This window comes from Carcharodon carcharias, chromosome 11 (assembly GCF_017639515.1).
Source record: "Carcharodon carcharias isolate sCarCar2 chromosome 11, sCarCar2.pri, whole genome shotgun sequence".
Lineage (NCBI taxonomy): Eukaryota > Metazoa > Chordata > Chondrichthyes > Lamniformes > Lamnidae > Carcharodon > Carcharodon carcharias.
In genome coordinates, this window is record NC_054477.1 from 20,342,378 (window position 1) to 20,366,045 (window position 23,668).

The following is a 23,668-nucleotide window of genomic DNA, read 5'->3' on the forward strand; positions in this document are numbered from 1 at the left end:
CCTGCTCTCTGTGCGTTACTTTTATGCTGAGTAGCGTCATTGATTTCCTGAGGCATTGGGCAGCCTGACAACTGTTCTTGGGAGCCAAACGAAGGGAACTGATGGAAAGGAGCGGTGAAGACTAGGTGATGAATCAAAATTTTGTAACTGTGATGAAACCACAAAATGGGTGTGTGCACTCTATGCAATTACCCTGAGGGAGAACCTAAGGGGCTGAAGTCCACGTTCAAGGCAAGACTCCCTGTGAGAGACTGAAGTATTATTGCAAAATATATTCTGTTTGCTGGGGTATTCAAGTCACAAAACTTGGTTGAAGGCTTAATTCCTTCATCGTGATTATGCATTTTTATTTTTTTAAAATGTACCGTATCTTATTTGCAACTGTTGTTTTGAAAGGGAATAAGAATAAATTGCAAAAATTGTAGCTCTTATTAAAAGTGCCAGTTTGAAATGTGCGTGCAGGATTGTTTCAACAATCTTGAGCTGCGAAAAGCAAGGAAACCAGACGCTTCCTTCTGAAGCGTCATTTCCTGGCAGGTACTTGATGTAGTTCTTAAAAGGGTCACGCAACGATGCAGAGATGCTACAGTTCTACCACGTGCCAGTCATCCTCAGACGTGCTAGGTGAGTTTTCCAGCAGCTTACCCTCTAGCTATATGTTATGTGTGTCAAGTTTTCTGCATTCATGTACTTGCATGTACACATGTCCACACAACTGCATTTCTAACCTTCAAATTCCTCGTTAGCACTGTTTTCGAACGGGTAGGCTTAGCTGGTAGAGAGACAGCACACCTCAAATGGTGTTTCTTTGAAATAAATTGGCACGCTGTGCGATTTGTTCTTTTTATTGAACCACAATTTTAGATGGAAATAGCAACGTGAATTCTTGTTTAGCGGTCCATCTGATGAGGTGACACCTCAAGGGAGAGGACAGAATGTAGTGTCTAGCTGAAAAATATTGTTAATTGCATGAGGCTGAGAGACACTCAGTAACACACAGCAGACTCGGCTCAGGAGTTGCCTTTTACAAGCAGCTTTTAACTTTTTTGGTTTGGAAGTTATACAAGCATGTTGTTGCACGGCAACCAAATGGCAAGGAAATTGCTAGCATAGTACGAGTCCTGCTGGTGAATGATGAGAAGAGTTCAACTTGACATGACAAATTACACACAAAGGTAGAAATAATTATAATAATAGTTATTATATTATATTTATTACTATTGAATCGATTTTTCATTTTTTTCATGTATTAGGCTAAGGCTGCTATGTGGAGACTATTTGAATGTGCCCGGCTTTGCAGCCAAGATGTTTTTTGCTTCTGATGTGATGCATTAACTCTTTGTGTTCAAGGGTTTGGACTCCACCCTCTGCAGCACGCTGCGATGTATAAGTGTTGCATTGTGATTTTTCTTCAGCTTTCATTAGCAGGACATTTTTTTGGCAGAAGCGGGCAGCTCACACACTTGCCCTCCCCACAGCTGCAAGGGCAAGAAAGGGAAGTCACTGCTGTGTGATCCACAGCCACAAACCCACGATCTAGAATATCATTGCACAAAACAGTCTGACAAGTCTCAATTTTGACATAACGCGTGTGTCTTTTCTGGTATCTTTTGTCTGTTACTCAATGAAGGATGTGCCTAATAAGTGTGCATTTAAGGCGCTCCAACGCTTTCTACATTGCAACAGTGCTTGACTACCAAAAACATGCCTCTGGACTGATTGGAGGTGTTTCACAAAGTGGCCACCCAGACTGCGTTTGGTTTCACCAATGTAGAGGAAACCGTGTTGTGAGTAGCGACTACAGTATCGTAAGCCAGCATGCATGACCTTGAGCTTACAGCTGCCTGTCATTTTAATTCTCCATCTTGCTATAACTCTGACCTTTCAGTCCTTGACCTGCTGCAATATTCCAATGAAGCTCAACTCAGTCCATGACATCATTGGCAGTCTCTTCTTGGCCTCCACATATCACTGGCCCCCCTATCAATCTCTCCTGCCCCAACCCCTTCTACCAGCTTATATTTCATCTCATTTCTATGTGTCTTAGTTCTGATGACGGTCATTCGGACTCGAAACATCAACTGTATCCCTTTCCGCAGATGCTGTCAGACCTGCTGAGTTTTTCCAGCTATCTTTGTATTTGTTCTAGATTTCCAGCATCCGCAGTATTTTGCTTTCATCTTTCCACTTACTTTGCTACTGTCTTCTTGACTCATCATTAATTCCAACAATTTTGGATCATAGCCTTCGCCCACCACCTCGTTCTGTTGCGCGTTTTTTTTTTCTTGTTTCTTTCTTTATTTGGATGGTTGCTATCCAACCATTCCCACCTCATCTAGACACATTTTTTATTTCTTTACTTTACCTATTAATGCTCCCTTTGGTTTTTGAATCATGAAACCTTTTGTCATTTGATCTCTCCTACCCTCCACCCAATCACAGACCTTCCCTTTTGTTCGCTCTTCCCCCCTTTCGCTTTTTCCAAACTTTCTATCTTTCCTCCGTTCTGATGAAAGGTCACAGGCCTGAAAGGCTAACGCTGTTGGTCTCTTCACAGATGCTGCTTGACTTGCTGTGTATTTCCAGCATTTTCTGTTTTACTTTCCATTCTCATGCTGTCGATAGGGGGCAGGAGGATGGGGTAAGTCACCAGGTACGAGGTTCTTAACCTGCGTTGTCCTCTCCCTACCCCATCCCTGAGCAGCTGAGGCAGGTTCCAGCACGCTGACAGCTGCTTTTGCTGAGGCAGCCACATGACCCAACGTTCTGTGGTTTTGTTTTGGATCTGTGGGATAGTAACTTGCAGCTTGCCATTACCCTTTGTTTTGGTTGTGGTAATGGGAAATGTTTCATATAAACATGTACTTGTGCGTGCGTGGGCTCAGGTAGCTCTATGCTGTTTACTTGTGGTCGCATCAGCCCAGCAGGCCTATTGTGGGTTTATGCAGCTGCCACTTGGAAGGAGATTGTAGCAGCGACTACTAATGTCACTGACAATTTACAGGTGCAACCCCACAGGGATATCTCGTCTGCCAAGCTCTTGAACCCTGCCAGATTACCGGGCATCAGCACCTGAATGAAAACTGTGCGCACAAAGCTGGGAGAGTTGGGTGAGGTGGGTGTAGGTAAAAGCCCAATGCAATGTGGCCTCACACTGCATTGCTGCATTGTTGATTGAACTCCATAATTTGTCAGCCGGTCAAACTCTTTGATGGATGTTAGGGCATGGGAATGGGGGTGACAGGAAGATGAGAACACTTTATATTATTTAACATTTATTTCAAAACCATGTAAGAGAAAAAAAAATGATGCCCCAGAATTTGCTTGGAAAATGATGGCAAGACTCATACGCACAGTGTTAAGTGAGGGGAAGAGTTGTGAAAAGCTATTAAAGTAAAGTCCAACCTTTGTTCACATATTCGCTTACCCACACTAAAGCCTTGGTACACCAGATCACCCATTGAAAGTCCAATTGTTCATTTATCTTCAGTTTTAAGCGTTAGAAGATAGGAAGCCAACTTCAGAAAATGCTGAAAAAAGAAAAGTCTGATTTACACTGGAAATAAAAATTGCTCTTGTCGTCTCATAACTTGCTCTAAACTCTTTACCTATGGGGCTCAATTTTAATCAAGATGTCACACTTTAAAGGGTTGAACTTGCTCTGTTTTTAATTCAACTTGGATTAAAGGCACACTCTAAATGCTAAGCAAGCTGGTCTGACAATAGACTGTCGCTGCTCCTAAAGTTAGAGGTTTAAATGTTGCCCTTTCTTACTGAAGGTGGGACACTATAAAAGTACCAAATCTTTCCAGGCTCGAAGGATTGGTGCCTTCTTACACACAAGTGAGAATGAGGTGCCACTGTTGCAAAGTAGTTATACCCATTCTGTGCCGAGTCCATACATAGATTGCTGTTATACACAAGCATGCAGGTACTTCACAAAAACATCATGTACGAATGAATGGCATGGTAAAAATGAGAATTGAAGACAGGGTGACTGTGGTCAACAGAAAGTATTTGAACAAACCAGTGCTGCCCTCACATTGCTGGAACCTATCTCACTGACTCCCATTGGGAAGCATGTTTGCCGTTCACAATTTCGCCGTTAGCGAGGTTTCGCGGGAACGAAACCCCAGTGAATGGCGGGACTTTGCTATAATTGCCGCACCATTAGCCTCGCAAAACCAAGAGCTCGCCATCGACCCTCCTGTGAGTTTCATGAGATTGCTGGGCTGGCAGGGTAAACAGGAATTAAACTTGATGGAGAAAGATAGGTCTGGTATTTCATGGCACAAGGAGTGAATTAGTGAGTGATTTAATTCTTGCAATTCCAATTAATTTTGAAGTCCCAAAAAGGAAACAATGTAAACTGTAGATTCTTATACCTGCAGGTAGTAAATTGTTCCTAAAGTTTTTTTTTAAAAAAATTTAATGTTTTTTTTTACTTTCCTCTTCTGCCTCTTTCTTTCTCAATCCAATCTCTCTCGCCTTTCCTTATTTCTTTTTCGGTACCTGATTTTACTTTGATTTATCCTATTTCCTCCCCATCATTTCTATGGTTCTTTATCCTCTTTTCCCCTCCTATGACCCTATTAATGTATTAGTGACTCTTTTCCCACACTGTATTGGCTCCTAAATGCTTGTGTCCTCACAAAGAAGTCACCAGATTGGTCTACAGATTCTGTTGGATGAAGGTATCAATATCCTCAACAGGAACCAAGCCTACAGGTGATGACTTCCCAGCAACCCACCCCCTGACTCACTGAGGTCTCTTCTCCCAGCTACAGATTCCCCACCCAAATCATGGATGCTACCTCATCTTGGCTTTGCTACCTACTCATTTGCCACATTCTTTATATAACTTACCCACTTTCATCCCCAACTCCTCTTACTAAAAATAATTGCCACTTACCACCCTCTGAAGAAGCATCTGGACCTTTACACATAGATCCCCTATCTAGCTTCTGTACTCAGTGCCTTATTATCAACCTGCACCAATTCTTCCTCTGGCCCCTGTCCTCTGATTTCTCAGTCCTACTGTTTTCACTCAGTATCACTCTTCACATAAACCCTTTTACCCAAACTGCGGGACATACACATAAAATTGTCACCTTTCGTGATGTCTCCATTTCTGAAGTTTGTTAAGGCAATCTTTGACCACCTCTTTTTTTCCTTCCCACCAATATCCTGTCAGCTTTCTCCAACTTCAGGGCCCTCATCTTCCAAACCTGAAGAAAACCTCCCAGCTCCGTCACTAATTCAATCTCAAAGTGCCAACTCGTTCTTCTCTAGGCTTCCACCTATCATAGTTACATCTCTGGCGTTGTTGACTTCTTCAACTGTTTTCTCTCTGTAGCCAATCATACTTCTGTTCTCACCAGATAATTCACCAGGTCTAGAACTGCCATCCTTCTGACACAGTTCCCATCTTCTCCCCCTTATATCCAACCATGTGCCGAGAACACAACTGGTCCAGTTACTCATTGCGAGAGCCTAATAAACACAAGCATACCTATTTCTCCTTATCTAAGTTCTTCCAATCTTTTTGAACAACAAAGGCTTAAATGCTTCTCTCTGGGATGATTCACCTTTTCAATCCCCTTTCTCTTGCACCTCCAAGACAAAATGTCTAGACATGGGATCCTTTGTTTCTAAGATTGAGAACCCCTGGTGTGGCGGCTTCTAGCACCACCCCTTCCCTTCCTCTGCCCCTGCCTTTACCCATCCCCAGTCCCCACCCCCCCATCCCACCCCCCGCTCACCCAATCTTATCCACATTTTTGCTGATATTACCGCTCTACCTTCAACTTCCTTCAGGTGACCCATCAGATAGATGACAGCCTTCCTCAGTGGTGGCAATGCTACTGTTGGCAGGAGGGCTGGTAATCAGAGGATACAGGTTGAGATATGGGCAAAAGAATCAAAAGGGAGATGAAGAGACTTTTTTTTAGAGAGTGGATTATCATGATCTGGAGTGGTGGAAGCAAGTTCAATAGCAATTTTCAAAGGGGAAGTGGGTAAATACTTGAAAAGGAAATATTTGCAGGGCTATGGGAAAGGGAGAGAGGAGCAGGACTAATCATGTTGCTCTTCCAAAGAGCTAGCATTGGCACAACAGGCTGAATGGCCTCCTTCTGGGATGTATGATTCTCTGAAGCCTTTGTGTTCAGTATGTTAGTGTATGTTCATGTCTTTGCTAAAATTATTAACCAGAAGAAACTTTGACAGGATATGTTTTGCTGTGTTGTTACACAGAGCGAACAGAGAAAACTTGTTACTTTCTGTGATAGCTTCAGCCCGTGGGAAGATGGTGATGTAATGGTAATGTCAATGTCACTTGCCTAGTAACCCGGTGGGCCAGGCTAATTCTTTGAGTACAAGGGTTCAAATCCCATCACAACAGCTAGTGGCATTTGAATTCAATTAAAATTTGGAATTTTAAACTTGTTGTAAAAGCCTTTCTGGTTCACTAATGTCCTTTGGAGAAGGAAATCTGCCATCCTTACCCAGTCTGGCCTACATGTGACTCCAGACCCATGGCAACGTGCCTTCTGAAGTGGCCTAGCAAGCCAGTCAGTTCAAGGGCAATTAGGCACAAAGATAAAAGCAAAAAAATTGTGGATGCTGGAAATCCAAAACAAAAATAAAAATACCTGGAAAAACTCAGCAGGTCTGGCAGCATCTGCAGAGAGGAACACAGTGAACGTTTCGAGTCCGTATGACTCTTCAGCAGAACCCACTAGGGGTTTCTGTACCTCGCTTGTCCTGCTTTCTACCCTTAATTAGCACATTCCTTTAGATAATATCACCACCATCAACACCTCTTTGTCCTTTTGTCTATGACGTCTTTTGGCTATCTCCACCTATCACTGGCCCTCTATCCAGCTCTATCTGTCCCACCCCCCCTTAAACCAGCTTATATTTCACCTCTTTTCTATGTTTACTTAGTTCTGTTGAAGAGTCATACGGACTCGAAACGTTAATTGTGTTCCTCTCCGCAGATGCTGTCAGACCTGCTGAGTTTTTCCAGGCATTCTTATTTTTGTCAAGGGCAATTAGGGATGGGCAGTAAATGCTGGCCTTGCCAGTGATGCCCAAATCCTATGAAAGAATAAAGGAAAACAATTAAAAATTGTATTGTGTTAGCCAAGGATTCTATCATACTCTGCATCATCTTCTGTTCTACTACACAAATGAAACATTGGGGAAGAAGTTTTCAAAGACTGGACTGTCCCTTCACCACAGTGGTTTGCATTGTCAGCATGATTCCCCACGGCCACACAATCAATAACTAGATTGAAACCTTTCTAGTTTTTAAGTCATTTGCAGTTAAAAGTGGACAGATCCTTTGAACATCCTGTAAATGTGCTCTGTGATGAGAGGCCGAGGTTTAATAAACATGAAGGTGTTCGCACAGAGATTGTGGGCCCAAGATTCATAGCCATAGTGCCACCTCTGCCAATTCCCCCCACCAGCCCCCCACCCCCAGCCCCAGGGGCACGTGCTGTACTGCCAAATCTTTCTGATGCATGGTGCACTCTTTTGAGAAGGGCATTCACCAGGGCATCCCCTTCATGCATCAGAAGCAGCTGAACCGTTGCTACCTCAATATCACACAGCCTCACCAGTGACTGTGCTGTCCATTGCCTTAATTTGGACTACTTTGGACCAGTGCGTTCAACAAATTTGTCCTTCACTCACTAAAGAATTCAGCTGACTGACAGGCCCAGCAATGCTGCTATTTAAGTAACCAGGCACTCAGCATGCAGGTCAGGTCAATTTGAAGGACTCCTGCTATTACGAAGTGTCTGCACATACTCTGCAGTGTTTTTGGAGTTAGCTATGGGAAATCCTGAGGTTGCGAAAGGTGCTATGTAAATGCAAACCATTAGGCAAGGGCCTAGAAATTGGACTGGTGAGTGCTTCTTCCCAAACGGCCTCTTAAGTCTCGAATGCGATGAGCAACAAGCAGAAATGTGCTGCAAGCCATATTGTTAAAAGCCAAAATAAATCAGCTTTTAATGTCCATGTGTGAAACAGAGAATAGGCCCTTTGCAAATAAGGAGCATGAGGTTTGTTTGGGGCCCTCACTGCCAGGAAAACCAAGGGCAGAATTTTTCACTCGGCGTGTGGGCATGCACCCGACACACTGAAGCGTAAAACAGCTCACGGTGACAACGGCCACCGGGTACACAGGAGAGGCGGTAGAACATCTGCCCACAATTAAGAGGGCTACTAAGCCCATTAATGGCGCAACTAACTGGGATTTTTCGCTGCCGGTTCAACCTTACTGTTGGCGGGCAGGCAAATTTCCCGAAGTTTACGAAGGAAATGAAGTTTCAAGGGCTTACATGGTGACACTTGTTTCCACTCTACAGTCATTTTGGCCCCAAGTTTAACTCTGTCTAATGGTGAATGGATCTTGAGGGAGTTAAAAACCGGACCCCCTTTTAAATTCCTTCATTCTTATATCTTCTACCACCAGAATGTTACCTCAACCTTAGCGAGCTGCGTAACATTTTGCTGAGCTGTGTGTTTTGTGAAATAATGTGCAATTTTGTTGTTTACTTTTACCAAAGTGCTGAGATGGAGATATCCCTCAGACTTCACTATTGTGCTCTTCATGAACATGCTTTGTCTTTATCTAAGGCAGGCATTCATTGAAATGAGTAATGGGGCAATTCCAGCTTTGTTAAAGGAATGATGCCCCCCAGTTGCATCACTTCTGACAGTCTCTGTTTCTTAACTCTTATAAAATCCATTATAATTATACTCTGCTTTGGGAATTAAGTAGTTGGACTGAGTAGTGGGGACTACTCACTGACAGGACACTTGCATCACTGCTGCAAGAGAGTTTGAAGAATATGCTTCTCTGCCTACTGATTGGAGCCAGCTGGAAAGGAACAGTTCCTGCCATGGGTGAGGACAGGCACCAGGAATCTAGGGCAAAACCCACATGTTCCAGGGTGTTAAATGGATCCACACCAGTTGGTGAAGTTAAAACTAAAACACAGCAGCTTTCTTTGCTGGAGAGAGTTTATTAACTTCATTCACAGTCAACACTACTCCAATTGCACCCTGCCCAGTGTCCCAACTATCCCCATGTACAGGTGTACAAATACCCATCACCTGTTCAACATTAACTCTTAATAATGTAATTAGTAAGACATTGACATGGGATTCTGCCTGCCTCAGCTGAAATGACAATTTAAATTCTATGAGGTGAGAGAGGGGAGGCTTATGGCTAATTATCTGCCTGGCCCACATGCCAAAGGGGGCATGTCTGGTAGAGTTCCATGGCACCATGGAAAATTCTGTCCCATTCTGCCCTTACAAAGCCTCAGGGGAGCTCAGACCAACAGAGAGCTGACATGAATTCCGCTGATAAAATCCTAATTCCACACTAAGGCAAAACACTTGACACTAGAGTGGATTGATTGACTTCCTCAAGAGGTTTATCCAGAGCTTTGCCAGCAAGCCAGCCCTTTAACCGTTACTACGTTGTATGTTTGACAAGGCCACCATCGAGCCTGGTGTAATCGTTTCACATGATTTTGTTACATGATCATCAAGCATAGTTCCTGTGTTGCATCAGCTGAAATTATTGACCTTTTTTTGGCCTCCAGCTACTTATAAATGTAATTTTTTTTCTATTCATATTGACAAAGCCAAACACTAATTCAGTCTGATTGACATTCAAATTTGAAACATTCAACAAATTTAAAACTGCAAGAGGAATGAAAGGAGAGATTGGAAAAGGTTTTCATCCAATGCTTAGCATTTTTGCATTGCCTTTAACGGAGTAACATTTTCCAAGGCGCTTAGTAGAACCATTATTGAGCAACATTTGATAACAAGCCACATAAAGAGATATTAGGATGGCGAACCAAATGATTGGTCCAAGAGGTAGGTTTGACGGAGGGTATTGAAGCAGCAGAGAGAGGTAGGGAGGCGGAGAGGGTTTCTCGGCTCTTAGGGCCCAGGCAAGTGAGAGCAAAGCCAGTGATGGTGGAGTATTGAGAATCAGAGATGTGTTTTTGGCCAGAATTGGAGGAGCACAGATATCTCAGAGGGCCATAGGGCTGGAGGAGATTACAGGGATGGCTGGCCGGGACGGGGTGGAGGCAAGGGGGAGGGGGAGGGCTTTGGGGTGGGGTGGGCAGATGGGGGTGAGACCATGGAGATTGTTGAAAACAATGGTGTGAATTTTAAAATCAAGGCGTTGCCATACTGGGAGCCATTATGTAGGTGGGTGAGCACTGGGATGGTGGTTAAATGACACTTTACAGAATCATGGAATTGTTACAGTGCAGAAGGGGACCATTTATCCCCTTGTGTCTGCACCAGCCCTCCGAATGAGCAGCTCATCTACTTCCGCTCCCCCTCCTTCTCCCCATAACCCTGCACATTCTTCCTTTTCAGATAACAAACTTAGAGCAAGTTAGGGTGTAGGCAGCAGGATGTAGAACATTTTTCTCAGGCACCTCACAGAGATATAAAGATAATGGCAGCCAAGCCAATCAGGAGAGATTGAGAGGGGTGTCTGAAAGGTTGGCTAAAAAGATGAGATTTAAGGGGGCAGGTGGAAGAACAGGTGGAAGAATTTAGGAAGGAAATTCCATGGTACCTAGGTGGCTGAAGGTAAGGACCTCACAGGGAAAAAGTAGAAACTTAATATATCAGAGAAACTGAGGGCACAAGAGAAAAGTTGTAGGGCTGGTGTAGGTCAAAGGAGGGAGTTAAACACAAGGATGAGATTTTTAAATTTGAAGGGGATTGGGAGCCAATGTAGGTCATCAAAGATTGCATGTGATGAGTAGAGTTATAGAGTTATACAGCACAGGAACAGGCCCTTCGGCCCATCATGTCCCTGCCGGCCATCAAACACACCTATCTATTCTAATCCCATTTTCCAGCACTTGTCCCATAGCCCTTTAGTCTATGGCATTTTGAGTGCTCATCTAAATACTTCTTAAATGTTGATGACGGTTCTGATGAAGGGTCATCGACTTGAAATATAAACTCTGCTTCTCTCCCTCCACAGCTGCTGCCTGGCCTGCTGAGTAATTCCAGCATCTTCTGTTTTTATTTCAGATTACAAGCACAGTATTTTTGCTTTTGCAGCCCAGAGTGGATGTTATTACTGTATGTTGGAGGTGAATTTAGAAACGAAGTAATCAGCTATGAGCATAGCACCATTTTATCCTTAAAACCAAATCTCAGGTCCACTCAAAATTTATTTGCTTGGTTTTATAGTGCATGCTGGAATGACAGCTGTAATTTTAAACTAGAAGAGTATAAAATGTATTGTACAAATCAGGAATTAAGACATACATGTCGTAATAATTCTAATAAGAGTAAGTTCACTATAGGGCACAGGAAACAGAGCTTTGTGGAGCTGAAAGTGACAAGTGCTTGGTTGAAGGCCTTCAGTGGCAGAGGAGTTGAGGTAAGGATGGTGGTGACCAATAAAATGGAAGTGGAAATAGGTAGCCTTTAGGGTGAGGTTTTGGGTGTGCAAATTCATTTCTGGACCTTGCCCATATGGGCCATTTCACTGTGCCAGCTCTCTGGGCAGAGTTTTACATCCCGCGGGCGGGCACACACCGACCTGAACAGGCATAAAATAGCCCGCGCTGGCGTCGGGCAAGGGTCCTGACGTCATTGTGCACTCTCGCGGTATTGCGGTCAGCGGGCACACACGAGAGTCGGCAGCGTGCCTGCCGACCACTGAGAAGCCTGTTAAGGCCATTAAGATACGAATTAAGAGAGATTTCTCGCTGTCCATCCAGCCTTACAGTTGGCGGGCAGGCGAATCGGCCAGGCGGCCTTTACATTTTGGAGGAAACCTCATCCGTGGGCAGGATGAGGCTTCTGTGTGGTGCATATGTTTATGTGAGTGAGTCCTGTGTGCGGGGAAATTTTTTTCTGCTCTTTCCAAATTTTTATTTTTGATTTTAAAATTCTTCAGCTCCCTGAGGCAGCTCTCTGCCTTCAGGAAGCTTTCATTGCGCACATCCCCCAACACCTGCGCAGGCTTCAGAGCCCTCCTCCCTCCTCCCTCCTTCCGCCACCTCCCCCCACCCACCCCACAACCCCCCCACCCCACCCCGGCAGCGCTGAGCCTTTCGGCTCACCTTTCACGCCGGCTATGCGTTAATTGGCCAGCCAGCGGGAAATCGCAGCCGGGGGGGGGGCCAATCGGGGACAGCGGGCCATTTCCCGGACACTCCTGGGCCCGCCTGCTGCGCCCACCCGACAGCCCAGACATCCTGCCCTATGACAACAAGGCCAGAGGCCCGATATCCCTCCCCCTTCTTGCAGCCCACCACCACCGTCACCCCTCAGAAAGGGCACATGTGAATTTCAAGGCCTGAAGGCCCTACCTGAAACAGTGATGGAAGCAGAATCCGCAGCATCTTTTAATGGGAAAGTGGATTAAAATGTCAATGTGTAACAGCAAACAACGAGGGAGCGAATAGCGCTGTCAGAAGCTGACACAAACATGATGAGCCAAATGGCCTCTTCCAGTGCTGCAAAGTTCTACCATTCTCAGCCTGTAATAATCAACTGACCCATACTTTGTGGAGGGTGAGGAGTGAAGGGTAAGGGGTGCGGTGGAGTTGTGCTGGTGTTCAGGACACAGGCTCAATCCTTTACACTCTTTTTCGCGTCGAGACTGATTTTCATTCCGAGCTGGTGGGAAATGCTAAAATAAACCCTTTGCCCAAGGCTAGGAACGTACAAGAAACTGTGACAGCTTGCTGATGAAGGCTGTTAACTCCCCATTTTGGAAAGACCCAGGTTATTTCTTTTTTTGGTTGAGCTAAAGTTTCATTTTCAAATAGAGGAATCTGGCAAGGGATTTTGTGAGCTTGTCTTATCCCTGATGTGCAAGTGCCAACGATGGCAGGCCTACCCAATGTCAGTGAAGTGTGTCTGTGAAGCTGTTCTCTCTGTTCTGAAGGTAAGAACAATCACCTTTTCATCCTTACATCCCACATAAACCTCATTTCAGTTGAAAGCCCTGGGACTAAAGGAAATGGACTAAACTGTGGTTAAGCCGAGTCTTAATGTGAGTCCTTTTCAGTCATTGTTAACTTCAACAGTAAAATTAGCGTTACAATAGTCCTCTCTATATAGTGTTTATTAAATTATACTTCTTAGCTGGGCTCCTGTTCCTTGGATGCACGTGAATCAGATAAGCTAAATTAGGCTAAACGAAGAAACAGAAAATAACTGATTTTTTTTTCAGATAAGAATCTAAAGAGGAAACGTCACAAAGGCCAAATTCAAGTCTTAAACAAATGAGGTTGAAATTTGTTTGAGCCGCCTTTTTGGGTCCAGATTGAGTGTTGCAAAGGCAATGAGGCCCACCTAACAGGCCTGAGGCTGGCTGGGCAACTGGGCCATAAAATGTTAATGAGGCCTGAGGTGGCATTTTATCTGCAGCCTGCTTGTCTTACCTCCCCAGCCAGTTTGTGCATTTGAAATTCACCTTACTGAATGGTGGAGCAGGCTCAATGGGGCGCATTACCGCCTCCGACTCCTGTTTCTTATGGGCTTCAAAAATCCTGGGTCACTTGCCTGTTTAGGTGGTGGCCTAAACTTAAGCCCCAGGAGAAGGGCTGGGGTGCACAATTGACGGCAACACTATGGAGTTGGGAGAGCAGTAAAATTGGCATTTTAAAAAATAGGTACTTTTCTTTAGTGGCCACTGTAGAATCCTTAGTGAGGTAAGCCTGATTCTTGTCCTGCTCATCGCTCCCCAATTTCACAGTGGAGGTCTCCTCCCCCCCCTGCTGCCAGTGGGCCTGGAAAGAGGAAATTGGGAAAATGGTTAGCAATAAGTAGTTATGGTTAATAAAAGAAAGAAATACTTGCATTTTTATAGCGCCTTTCACAAAGTGCTTTCCAGCCAATTAAGTACTTTTGAACTGCCGTCTCTTGTGATGCAGGAAACATGGCAGACAATTTATGCAGAGTAAACTCCCATAAACAGCAATGGTCAGTTAATCGTTTTTTTTTGTGATGTTGATTGGGAGATAAATAATTTGCAAGACCCTTCGGGACAACTTGTCTCCTCTTTGAAATAGTGGAATCTTTTATACCCACCTGAGGGAGAAGACAGACCCTTGGTTTAATGCGTCATCTCAAAGATGGCAACTCCAGCACTGCAGCCATCCCTCAGTACTGCACAGGGAATGTCAATCCTGTTCTTGGGACATGGGCATCGCTGGCAAGGCCAACATTTATTGACCATCCTTAATTTCCCTTGAGAAGGTAGCGGTGAGCTGCCTTCTTGAACTGCTGCAGCACTTGCACTATAGTCAACCCACAATGCTCTTAAGGAGGGACTTTCAGGATTTTGATCCCAGCAATATTGGAAGAACAACAATATAGGTCCACGTCAGAATGGCATATGGCTTAGAAGGGAAATTGCGGGTCGTGGCATTCCTATGCAACTGCTTTCCTTGTTATTCTAGATGGTAGGGGTCTCAAGTTTGGAAGCTGCTGTCAAAAGAGCCTTTGTGAATTGCTGCAGTGTGTCTAGCAGATGGTACACACTCTACTGCCACTGTGTGCTAGTGATGGAGGGAGTGAATATATTTAGTGCGGTGGATGCGGTGCCAATCAAGTGGGCTGCTTTGTCCTGGATGGCGTCCAGTTTCTTGAGTATTTCTTGCCCTCATCCAGGCAAGAGGGGAGTATTTCATCACGCTCCTGACTTGTGCCTTGTAGATGGTGGACAGGCTTTGGGGAAGCAGGAGGTGAGTTACTCTCCGATGAATTCCCAGACTCTGACTTGCTCTTGTAGCCACAATATTCATATAGTTAGTGCAGGTCAGTTTCTGGTCAATCGTAACCCCCCAGGATGTTGATAGTGAGGGATTCAGTGATGGTAATGCCATTGAACATCAAGGGGGGGTGGTTAGATTCTCTCTTGTTGGAGATTGTCTTTGCCTGGCACATGTGTGACACCAATGTTACTTGCCACTTATCAGCCCAAGCCTGAAAGTTGCTTTCTGGATGAGTGCGCAGACTGCTGCATTACCGAAGAACTGAGAGCAGTGGTTGTGTTTGGAGGTGGCAGCATAAGAGGACCACCAAAGGGCACTGCAATGGCTGGATGAGAGAAGTGAAGCAGGCTCAAGTTATTCAGTGATGCTGTTGCCAGTAAAGTGGCACAGAGGCTGTGCTGACAATGACAAGACTCTGAATGGGAGCCTTTGTAGTAGCAAGGTGAGATAATTGAACGTCTTTCTGTACTGCTTCCACATGTAAGGAGTTAACCACGAGCATTTGCACATTTAACCACCTTAGCCATACTTCCCTAGCAGTAAAACCGGTAACCTTTCACCCATCTGACAGAAGTAATAGATTCTACCTCGATCTTACTTCGTCAACACAAGCAACCAGAGAATCCCAGCACTCACCCAGCTTAGCAGCATTTAGAAAGTTGAAGACTTTCAAATTATCAAAGTCGTATGGATAAAAGAAAGAGGCAATGGAAAGAGAAGTTGGTGGTGAAAGAAAGAGGCCGTCTTAAAGGACAAGTAATTTCTTGTATTGTGCCCAGCGGAGTACAGGGGTGATGCTGCACGCACCCACCCAGATTAAGTGAGCTATATTGAAATGTCACATGGCATGTCCTTTCAATACAGTGATGAGTAAATGTAAAAAGGAACTGTAAAAAGATAGGGGGCAACCAGTTTCTTGAGATGCAAAATTTAGAAAATGAAAGTGATTTAAAGTAAAACGAAGGATGTGAAATTCCCCCTAGCGTCACTAAGTGGGAGGGAAATTCCAATCCAAATGACACAAAACTTACTCAGGAGCAGACCAGAAAATGGTCAATTCTGAAGTTAGAACAGGAATAGCAAAGTCTTCAGAAATCCAATTATGTGAAAAACCACAACTTAATTTGAATCACCCTTTACATAGTTAACACTTTATTTGAATAAATTTGATTTACTTCTGAACTTTTTGGTTAACTATTTTATATACATTAAGGTTTTCTGTGGTGGGAATTGAATGATTTCTGGGCTATGGTGTCTCCAATGCTGGTGCAGAATAGATGTGGTAGGACTGGGAGCTAGATTTTCCTGGCCCCAGGGCACAGTGATTGGAGGCGGAATGGAGCTCGGAAAATAAAGGAGAGCAGTGTCGGGATGGCTTCCTGAAGATGGTACACTCTTCAATCCTGCAACGACCACAGAGGCCAGTTGAAGAGGAGAAGTTATACTCTCCGATCCCGCAATGACCACAGAGACTCAGGCTTCCTTTTAACCGGTTTTATTCAAGCATATGCAAGGGAGCCACAATCATTCCTAAGAATAAAGTCCCAGCTCCCAGGCTGATTACATTTTATTACCTTTGTACTTTTTCTTATTAAAATACATTTGAGTACAGTTGAATACACCCAATCAATAACCGACACACTGGTCCCATGCTAACTCTACCCTATTGAGTACATAAACATGTGATTTTGCTAACCAATTATTCTAAAGGATGTATACATAATTATATTATCCAATCAAAATTAAAACACGTACACAAAGACCTTGGTTCGCACAACTCAAGACTGTTTGTGTTTCATCCTCTTTGTCCATTGTTCATCTTCCTATCTAAACTAAAACCATCTGCCCCTTTCCTAACTGAGAGAGGAGTACACTTAACCTAATTTATGTTGTACTTTTGTCTCCAGTCTGACTCTCAAGGCTGTGCAATGTTCATCTGGTAATCTTCCATTCTTAATATGTTTAGCAGCCATGTCTTCCTGTAGATTTTAGGAGTTTTTCAGTAAATTCTCACTGTATTCTCTTTTAGCATTTTTAATTTACCCCCAAACATTTCCCAATGTACTCGTGCCTCTGGTAGACTTTTCATGGATGGACTGGGAACCAGGTTGGCTGTCCACAACATGGTGGCAGGTAGCCAATTAGGGCAATTAAGGCCCCACATAGGGGCCATTCTGCTCTGGTGCTAGTCTTTTACTAATGTCAGTGTAGCCCCCCACTGTTTGCGGAGGCCGCCAGCTGATTCAAGGGAATATGAATTTTGACACAACGACCATGAAAGATCGGAGATATATGTCCAAAACGGAATGCTACATGACTTGGAACAGAACTTAGCGGTGATGGTGTTCCCATGCACCTGCATGCTCACCTTTACTGATACCAATTTATAATTCCAGATATATTTTCATCTTTTTACTAAGCCAGGGAAGGTGAGAATTGAACTCCTCTTTTCCAGATTATCAGTCCAGAGACTAGTTTTCATTGTTACCAAAGCAAATGTAGCAGAAATTCCACACAAATGATAACATAATCGGAGACGTTTATTAACCAATTGTTCTGTTTGTTTCTGATGATGTTGGCTGACAAGCATTGGCTAACATACAGGGGTCCCTTATGAATATCTGAATATGTAGATGGAACTTTGACTCACCCCATTGAAAGTTATACCTCTGACAATACAGTACTCCCTAAATGCTTCACTGAATGTGTGCATATCCAGTAATCAGTGATGAGCAAAAGTTTCAGATCTGAAACTGCAAACATCTTTGGGGACATCATGACTATTATAGCGACTTTGCCGAGAAAATGTCTCTGCTGGTGACACAAAACTTGGTGGGAATATGAAATGTGAGGAAGATACAAAGGGGCTTCAAGGAGATTTAGACAGACTAAGTGAGTGGTCTGGAACATGGCAGATGGAATATAATGTGGAGAAATGTGAAGTTATCTGCTTTGGTAGGAAAAACAGAAATGCTGAGTATTTCTTATGTGGGGAGAGATTGAGAAGTGCTGATATCCAAAAAGAGCTGGGTGTTCTTGTTCATAAGTCATTGAAAGCTAACATGCAGGTGCAGCAAGCAATTTGGAAGGCATATGGTATGTTGGCCTTCATTGCAAGAGGATTTGAGTGCAGGAGTAAAGATGTCTTCCTGCAGTTGCACAGGGCCTTAGTGAGACCTCACCTGGAGTATTGTGTGCAGTTTTGGTCTCCTTACCTAAGGAAGGATATGCTGGCCATAGAGGGAGCACAACGAAGATTCGCCAGACTATTCCCTGGGATGGTGGGGTTGTCCTATGAGGAAGGACTGAGGAGATTGGACCTGTCCTCTTATAATTTAGAAGAATGAGAGGGGATCTCATTGAAGTGTACAAAATTTTTACAGGGCTCGACAGGGTAGATGCAGGAAGGATGTTTCCCCTGGTTAGGTGGGGGGGTTGGGGTCCAGAAACAGGGGACACTTGCTCAGAATAAGAAGTAGGCCAATTAGGACTGAGATAAGGAGTTTCTTCACTCAGAGGATAGTGAATTTTTGGAATCCTCTACTCCAGAGGGCTGATGAGAGTCAGTCATTGAGTATTTTCAAAGCAAAGGTTGCTAGGTTTCTAGATACCAATGACATCAAGGGATACAGGGATATTGTGAAAAGATGACTTTGAGTTGAAGATCAGCCATGACTTAGTTAAGTGGCAGAGTGGGCTCAAGGAGCCAAATGGCCTACTCCTGCTCCTATGTTCCTATGTTCAGGAGAAACACAGGAACATTTACATTTATATAGCACCTAAGCATAGCCTTAAAATGTTCCAAAGCAGTTTATTTACATGTTGAAGTCTAGACATTGTTGTGATGTGTAGAAACATGGCAGCCAGTTTAGATAGAGTAAGGTTCCAGGAACAGTGAATAAATTAATGATTGGATAGTCTATTTTTAGTGGTGACAGGAGGAACATTGGTCAAGGGATTAGGGAATCTATGGTGCTTCTCTGGTTGTGCCATGAGGAATCTTTCATGCCCATGTAATCAGGCAGACTGAGGCTTGGTTCAATATCTTATCTAAAGTTTACATCTCTAACAAAATCTGCTGACGCATTGGTCTATTTTGTGTGATCAAGTCCATAGTGGGTTTTGGACTCACAACTTCCTACCTCAAACACTAATAATAAAACAATTACACTTTCTGATCAGACCTGCTGTTCAACTTCTGCTTAACTAAAAGAAGTGTGCTTTCTGTACTACAGAATCACTGAGATAAAGATTGTGCCATGCAACCTGAAGAAGCTTAAATAACTGTGTTAAAAGCCTTCTAGAAAATATTGGAATCCTCTGGAGGAAAACCAAGCAACGTGATATAAAGGGTGAGTACTTTTTGACATTTATTTGTATATTTAAAATAGATATTTAATTTCAAATGCATTTGATGCCCAAGTTAATTTGAACACCTTTTCGCTTCTGGGGTCTTGGTTAATGTCCAGTGCACATTCACCAGAATGACACAATCTAGAAAAAGGAGAATTAAATTATGAGGACAGGTTATACAGAAGTGGCTTGTATTCCCTTGAGTGCAAAAGATTAAAAGGTAATATCATTGCCCTTAAGATAATCAAATGAGTTGACAGAGTAGATGAAACTATCTCCTCTGGCGAGGGAGTCAAGTATAAGGATCCATAACCTTAAATTAGAACTGGGCCGACGACTGATGGTGTCAGGAAGCATTTTTACACACAATGGGTAGTGGAAAACTGGAACGCTCTTCCCCAAAAAGCTGCTGAGGCTGGGGGTCAGCAGAAAACATCAAAACTGAGATTGATAGATTTTTCTTTGGTAACATTGAGATACGAAACTAAGGGTAATTGGAGTCAAGATCCAGATCAGCCATGATCTAACTGAATGCCAGAACAGATTCCAGGGGCTAAATGGCCTGCTCCTGCTGCTATGTTCCTAAATCAAGCCCTGACTTTGTTATCAAAGGTTCCTTCTCATAAAGTTTTAGAGTCATTATGGCACAGGAGGAGGCCATTTTTCCAATTGGCTCTCTGTAGAGGAATCCATTCAGTCCCATTCCCCTGCTCTATCCCATTAGCCCTGCAAGCTTTATTACCTCAATTACCTTTTGGAATCGTGCATCGTCTCCACTTCTGCCACTTCAGTTCCAGGTCTTGATCACTCACTGTGTATAAAGGTTTTTCCTCACTTCCCCCCCATGCATCTCTTGCCCAACACCTTAAATCTGTGTCCCTATATAGCCCATTAGCTAATGGGGACAGCTTTTTTTTTAATCTACCTTATCTAAACATGTCATAATCTTCTGCATCTCCATCAGATCTTCCCTCAGCCTCCTTTGCTCCAAAGAGAACAACCTCAGCTTTTCCGGCCTAAACTTGTAGCTAAAATCCCTCATTGCTGGAGCTATTTTGATAAATCTCCTTTGCATCTGAAACTAAAACACAGTATTCAGGAAATGAGAAGCATCTGAGAAAAGCTAAGATCCCCATTTTTTCCAGAAATGACAGGCCAGCCAAGTTATTTGAAATGAAACCCTATCTTTTCATTTTTCACCTGCTTTGTTTTTCTGAGTTAGAATGGGCTGACAGGCTTTCTTCGTTTAAATTTAACCATCTCCCCCTTGCATTCATTACCATCACTGAACCCCCCCCCCCACAATCAACATCCTGGCGGTTCCATTGACCAGAAACTGAATTGGACTAGCCATATAAATATTGTGGCTACAAGGGCAAGTCAGAAGCTAGGAATCCCGCAGTAACTCAACCCCCGACTCCCCAAAACCTGTCCATCATCTACAAAGCACAAGTCAGGAGCCTAATGGAATACTCTTCAATTGTCTGGATGAGTGCAGCTCCCACAACAGTCAAGAAGGTTGGCACCATCCAGGACAATGCAGCCTGCTTTGATTGTCACCCCATCCACCACATTAAACATTCATTCCCACCACCAATGGCACACAGTGGCAGCAGTGTGTACTATCTACAAGGTGCACTGTGACAACTCACCAAGGCAGCTTCCACAAAACCTTCCAAGTCCCTTTAGGGAACGAAATCTGCCATTCTTAACTGGTCTGGCCTACATGTGACTCCAGGCCTAGCAATGTGGTTGACTCTTAACTGTCCTCTGAAATGGTCCTAGGAAGCAACTCAGTTCAAGGGGCACTTAGGGATGGGCAACAAATGCTGGCCTTGCCGGTGCCACCCACATCCCATGAAAGAATAAAGAGAAAAAAAGGTGGTATAAATGCAACTTGTATTTGGTGTAATTACAATGTGCAATCATAAATCCCTGTTATCAATTGCTTCACTGATGTTAATTATTCTGATTATAGCAGTAGCATAATATATAATCTAATGGTAGAAAACCATTTTATACTTAGTTCTGCATTCACTTAATTTAATCAATGTTGTTCATTTAATTCATTCTCAGTATCTGAGCAAGGCTGGCGATAGTTGCCCTTCCTTAGTTTCCCTTCCAAATGTGGTGGTGGGGCCTGTTTTTTGAACTGCTGCAGCCAGAACATGTAAAAAGTTTTCAATCAAATGCAAACCATTTTTCTTCTCATCTTAAAAGAGTTCATTTTGAGGAATGTGATTATGAATTATTATTAATAACTCAGTGCCCTTTCTTTCTTTTAATTCAGGAAAAAATCCATCCCTTCGTTCTGGTTTCAAAGGCTTCTGTTCTCCTTGGTTGATATCATCATGGCCAACAATGTAAGCTTGGATAATGAAACTTTGGAAATGCTCTCGAATGAAATGATCAAGAGCATCCTTCCAGCCGTTTACCTTATAGTTGCCATCATCAGCCTGCCCGGGAATGGGTTCTCCTTATTTCTTCTCTGCAAAGCACAACCAAAGACACCATCTATCATATTCATGATCAACCTCACCATCACTGATCTTGTGCTTGCCATCTTTTTGCCCTTTCAGAGTGCGTACCACTGGAATGGTAACAACTGGACTTTTGGAGCTAACCTGTGCAATGTGGTTACTGTGCTGTTCTACGCTAACATGTACTGCTCCATCTTAACGATGACTTGCATTAGTTTGGACCGTTACGTAGGAGTAGTGTGGGCAATGCGCTGTGCCAGGTGGCAGACAAACAAGTACGCACTCGCGGTTTGCTTAGGAATGTGGGCACTCATCCTTATCGTCTTGCTGCCACTGGAGATAAATGATTTGACATATGAAGTTAACAAACTTAATATTACCACATGTTTTGATATTCTGAAGAAGGACATGCTTCCATCCAAAGCGACCTGGGCAGCCTTTCTCTTTACCTTGTTTGGGATTCTGTTCTTAATTCCATTTAGCGTAACTGTGTACTGTTACATTCGAATAATCGCCAAGCTGATCAAGACCTCGACAAGTTATGTCAGTGCACAAAAGAGGAGAGCCATTGGCTTAGCTTTGATCGTGCTCTTGGTGTTTATAACTTGCTTTGCGCCAAACAACTTTATCCTTCTCGTCCATATCATCAACCGGATCTTTTTCCATAAAGGGGTTTACACGGCCTACAAAATCACCCTCACCCTCAGCTGCTTAAACAGCTGCCTCGATCCCTTCATTTATTATTTTGCCTCCAAGGAGTTTCGCAAGAAGCTCAGAGTGTACTTCAGGACAGGAAACATCTCAAGTCAGGGAAGTATAACTGAATACAGGAGGGAGAGTATTCTCTCAAGATCAGGGTTGCGAACCCACCAAGATTTGGAGATGCAGTTCTCTTTGAATTCCGCAAATGGATCGCCATAGATTAGAACTGGCAGAAAAGGAATGCAATGTAGTACGCCCCAACGTAAACCTTGACCTGATGGGAATGCCTCTTTTTTTATTGCAGAGTTAAGATGTTAATAATGAAACCAATGTTGAGAATGAGTAAATGATCCAGCAGCTCTGGCAGTAGGCGGTTGAATTCCGAAGCTACAGGACTGAGATTGATTCTCAGGTTTTGGCGCATGTTCGAACACGGTCAGAATATTGGCTTAGTTGTCCCAGTTCATTGTCAAGGCTTCTAGCCAGACGCCATGGTGAAAAGAAGGCCCCTCATTTTCTTTGGGGAGTGAGGGGATGGGAATTGGAGAAGTACCTGTATTGGTACTCTTATGCAGAAACTTGACCTGTTGTTGACTGTCATTGAGAGTGAGTCCAAAATACAGACAGTTAACCTTGGGACTGGAAGATGAACGTAGCAACGAGGTCTTGGAATTAAAGCACCCGTGATGAAGGAGGAGGGGAAGATGATAGGATTTGTTTTTAATTTTCAGTTCTTTAAAATCCATCAAGGTTTCTAATGAAGGATCATTGACCCTTAAAGTTAACTTCTGCCTGCCTCTCTCTGCAGCTGGTTGTCTGCTCTGCTGAATAGTTCATAGCACTTTCTGTTAAATCTCAGATTTCCATCATCCGTGGTATACTGCTTTTTGTCAGATCCCCACTTGCAGTTTAACATTACTCTCAAGGAATAGTAAGCAAGACGAAAGTTACAATATTGCTCAGTATATCACAGGCAGCAGCTCAACCTGTTGCGTCAGTTTTCATTGTCATTTATGGTAAATTTTAGCATTTGCATAAAGGATAACCTAAGTAAGAGATAGTGGCAAATGAGGTACTTCAAATTAGGTTTCAGTTGTCTTGGAGTGTTTTCTATTCACATGGTCCTTCATTTCTTCACAGAACAGTATTATAGTGAGAATTTTTGTTTGTTTTGTGCATGTTTCTGACACGTAGTGTGGTAACCCTTTGGGATCAGTGTATCAATGCATACGGATGGGAAGAAGCCAACAGTGAACATTTTTCAAGTAAAATGAGAAATCAGCTAACGGGAGGTACAGACTTGGCACAAATTAAAGCGTCAACAGAAATTAT

The 23,668-nt window shown here is 43.4% G+C and overlaps 1 protein-coding gene across 1 annotated transcript; it reads left to right on the forward strand.

Moving 5' to 3' along the window:
* The first annotated feature begins 549 nt into the window (after nt 1-549).
* Nucleotides 550-23,205, forward strand: LOC121284196 (P2Y purinoceptor 8-like). Its single transcript, XM_041199445.1, has 3 exons — nt 550-624; nt 19,037-19,153; nt 21,445-23,205. Exon 3 carries the CDS (start codon nt 21,506-21,508, stop codon nt 22,553-22,555), a length of 1,050 nt encoding a protein of 349 aa, XP_041055379.1. The 5' UTR covers nt 550-624; nt 19,037-19,153; nt 21,445-21,505; the 3' UTR covers nt 22,556-23,205.
* The last annotated feature ends 463 nt before the right edge of the window (nt 23,206-23,668 follow it).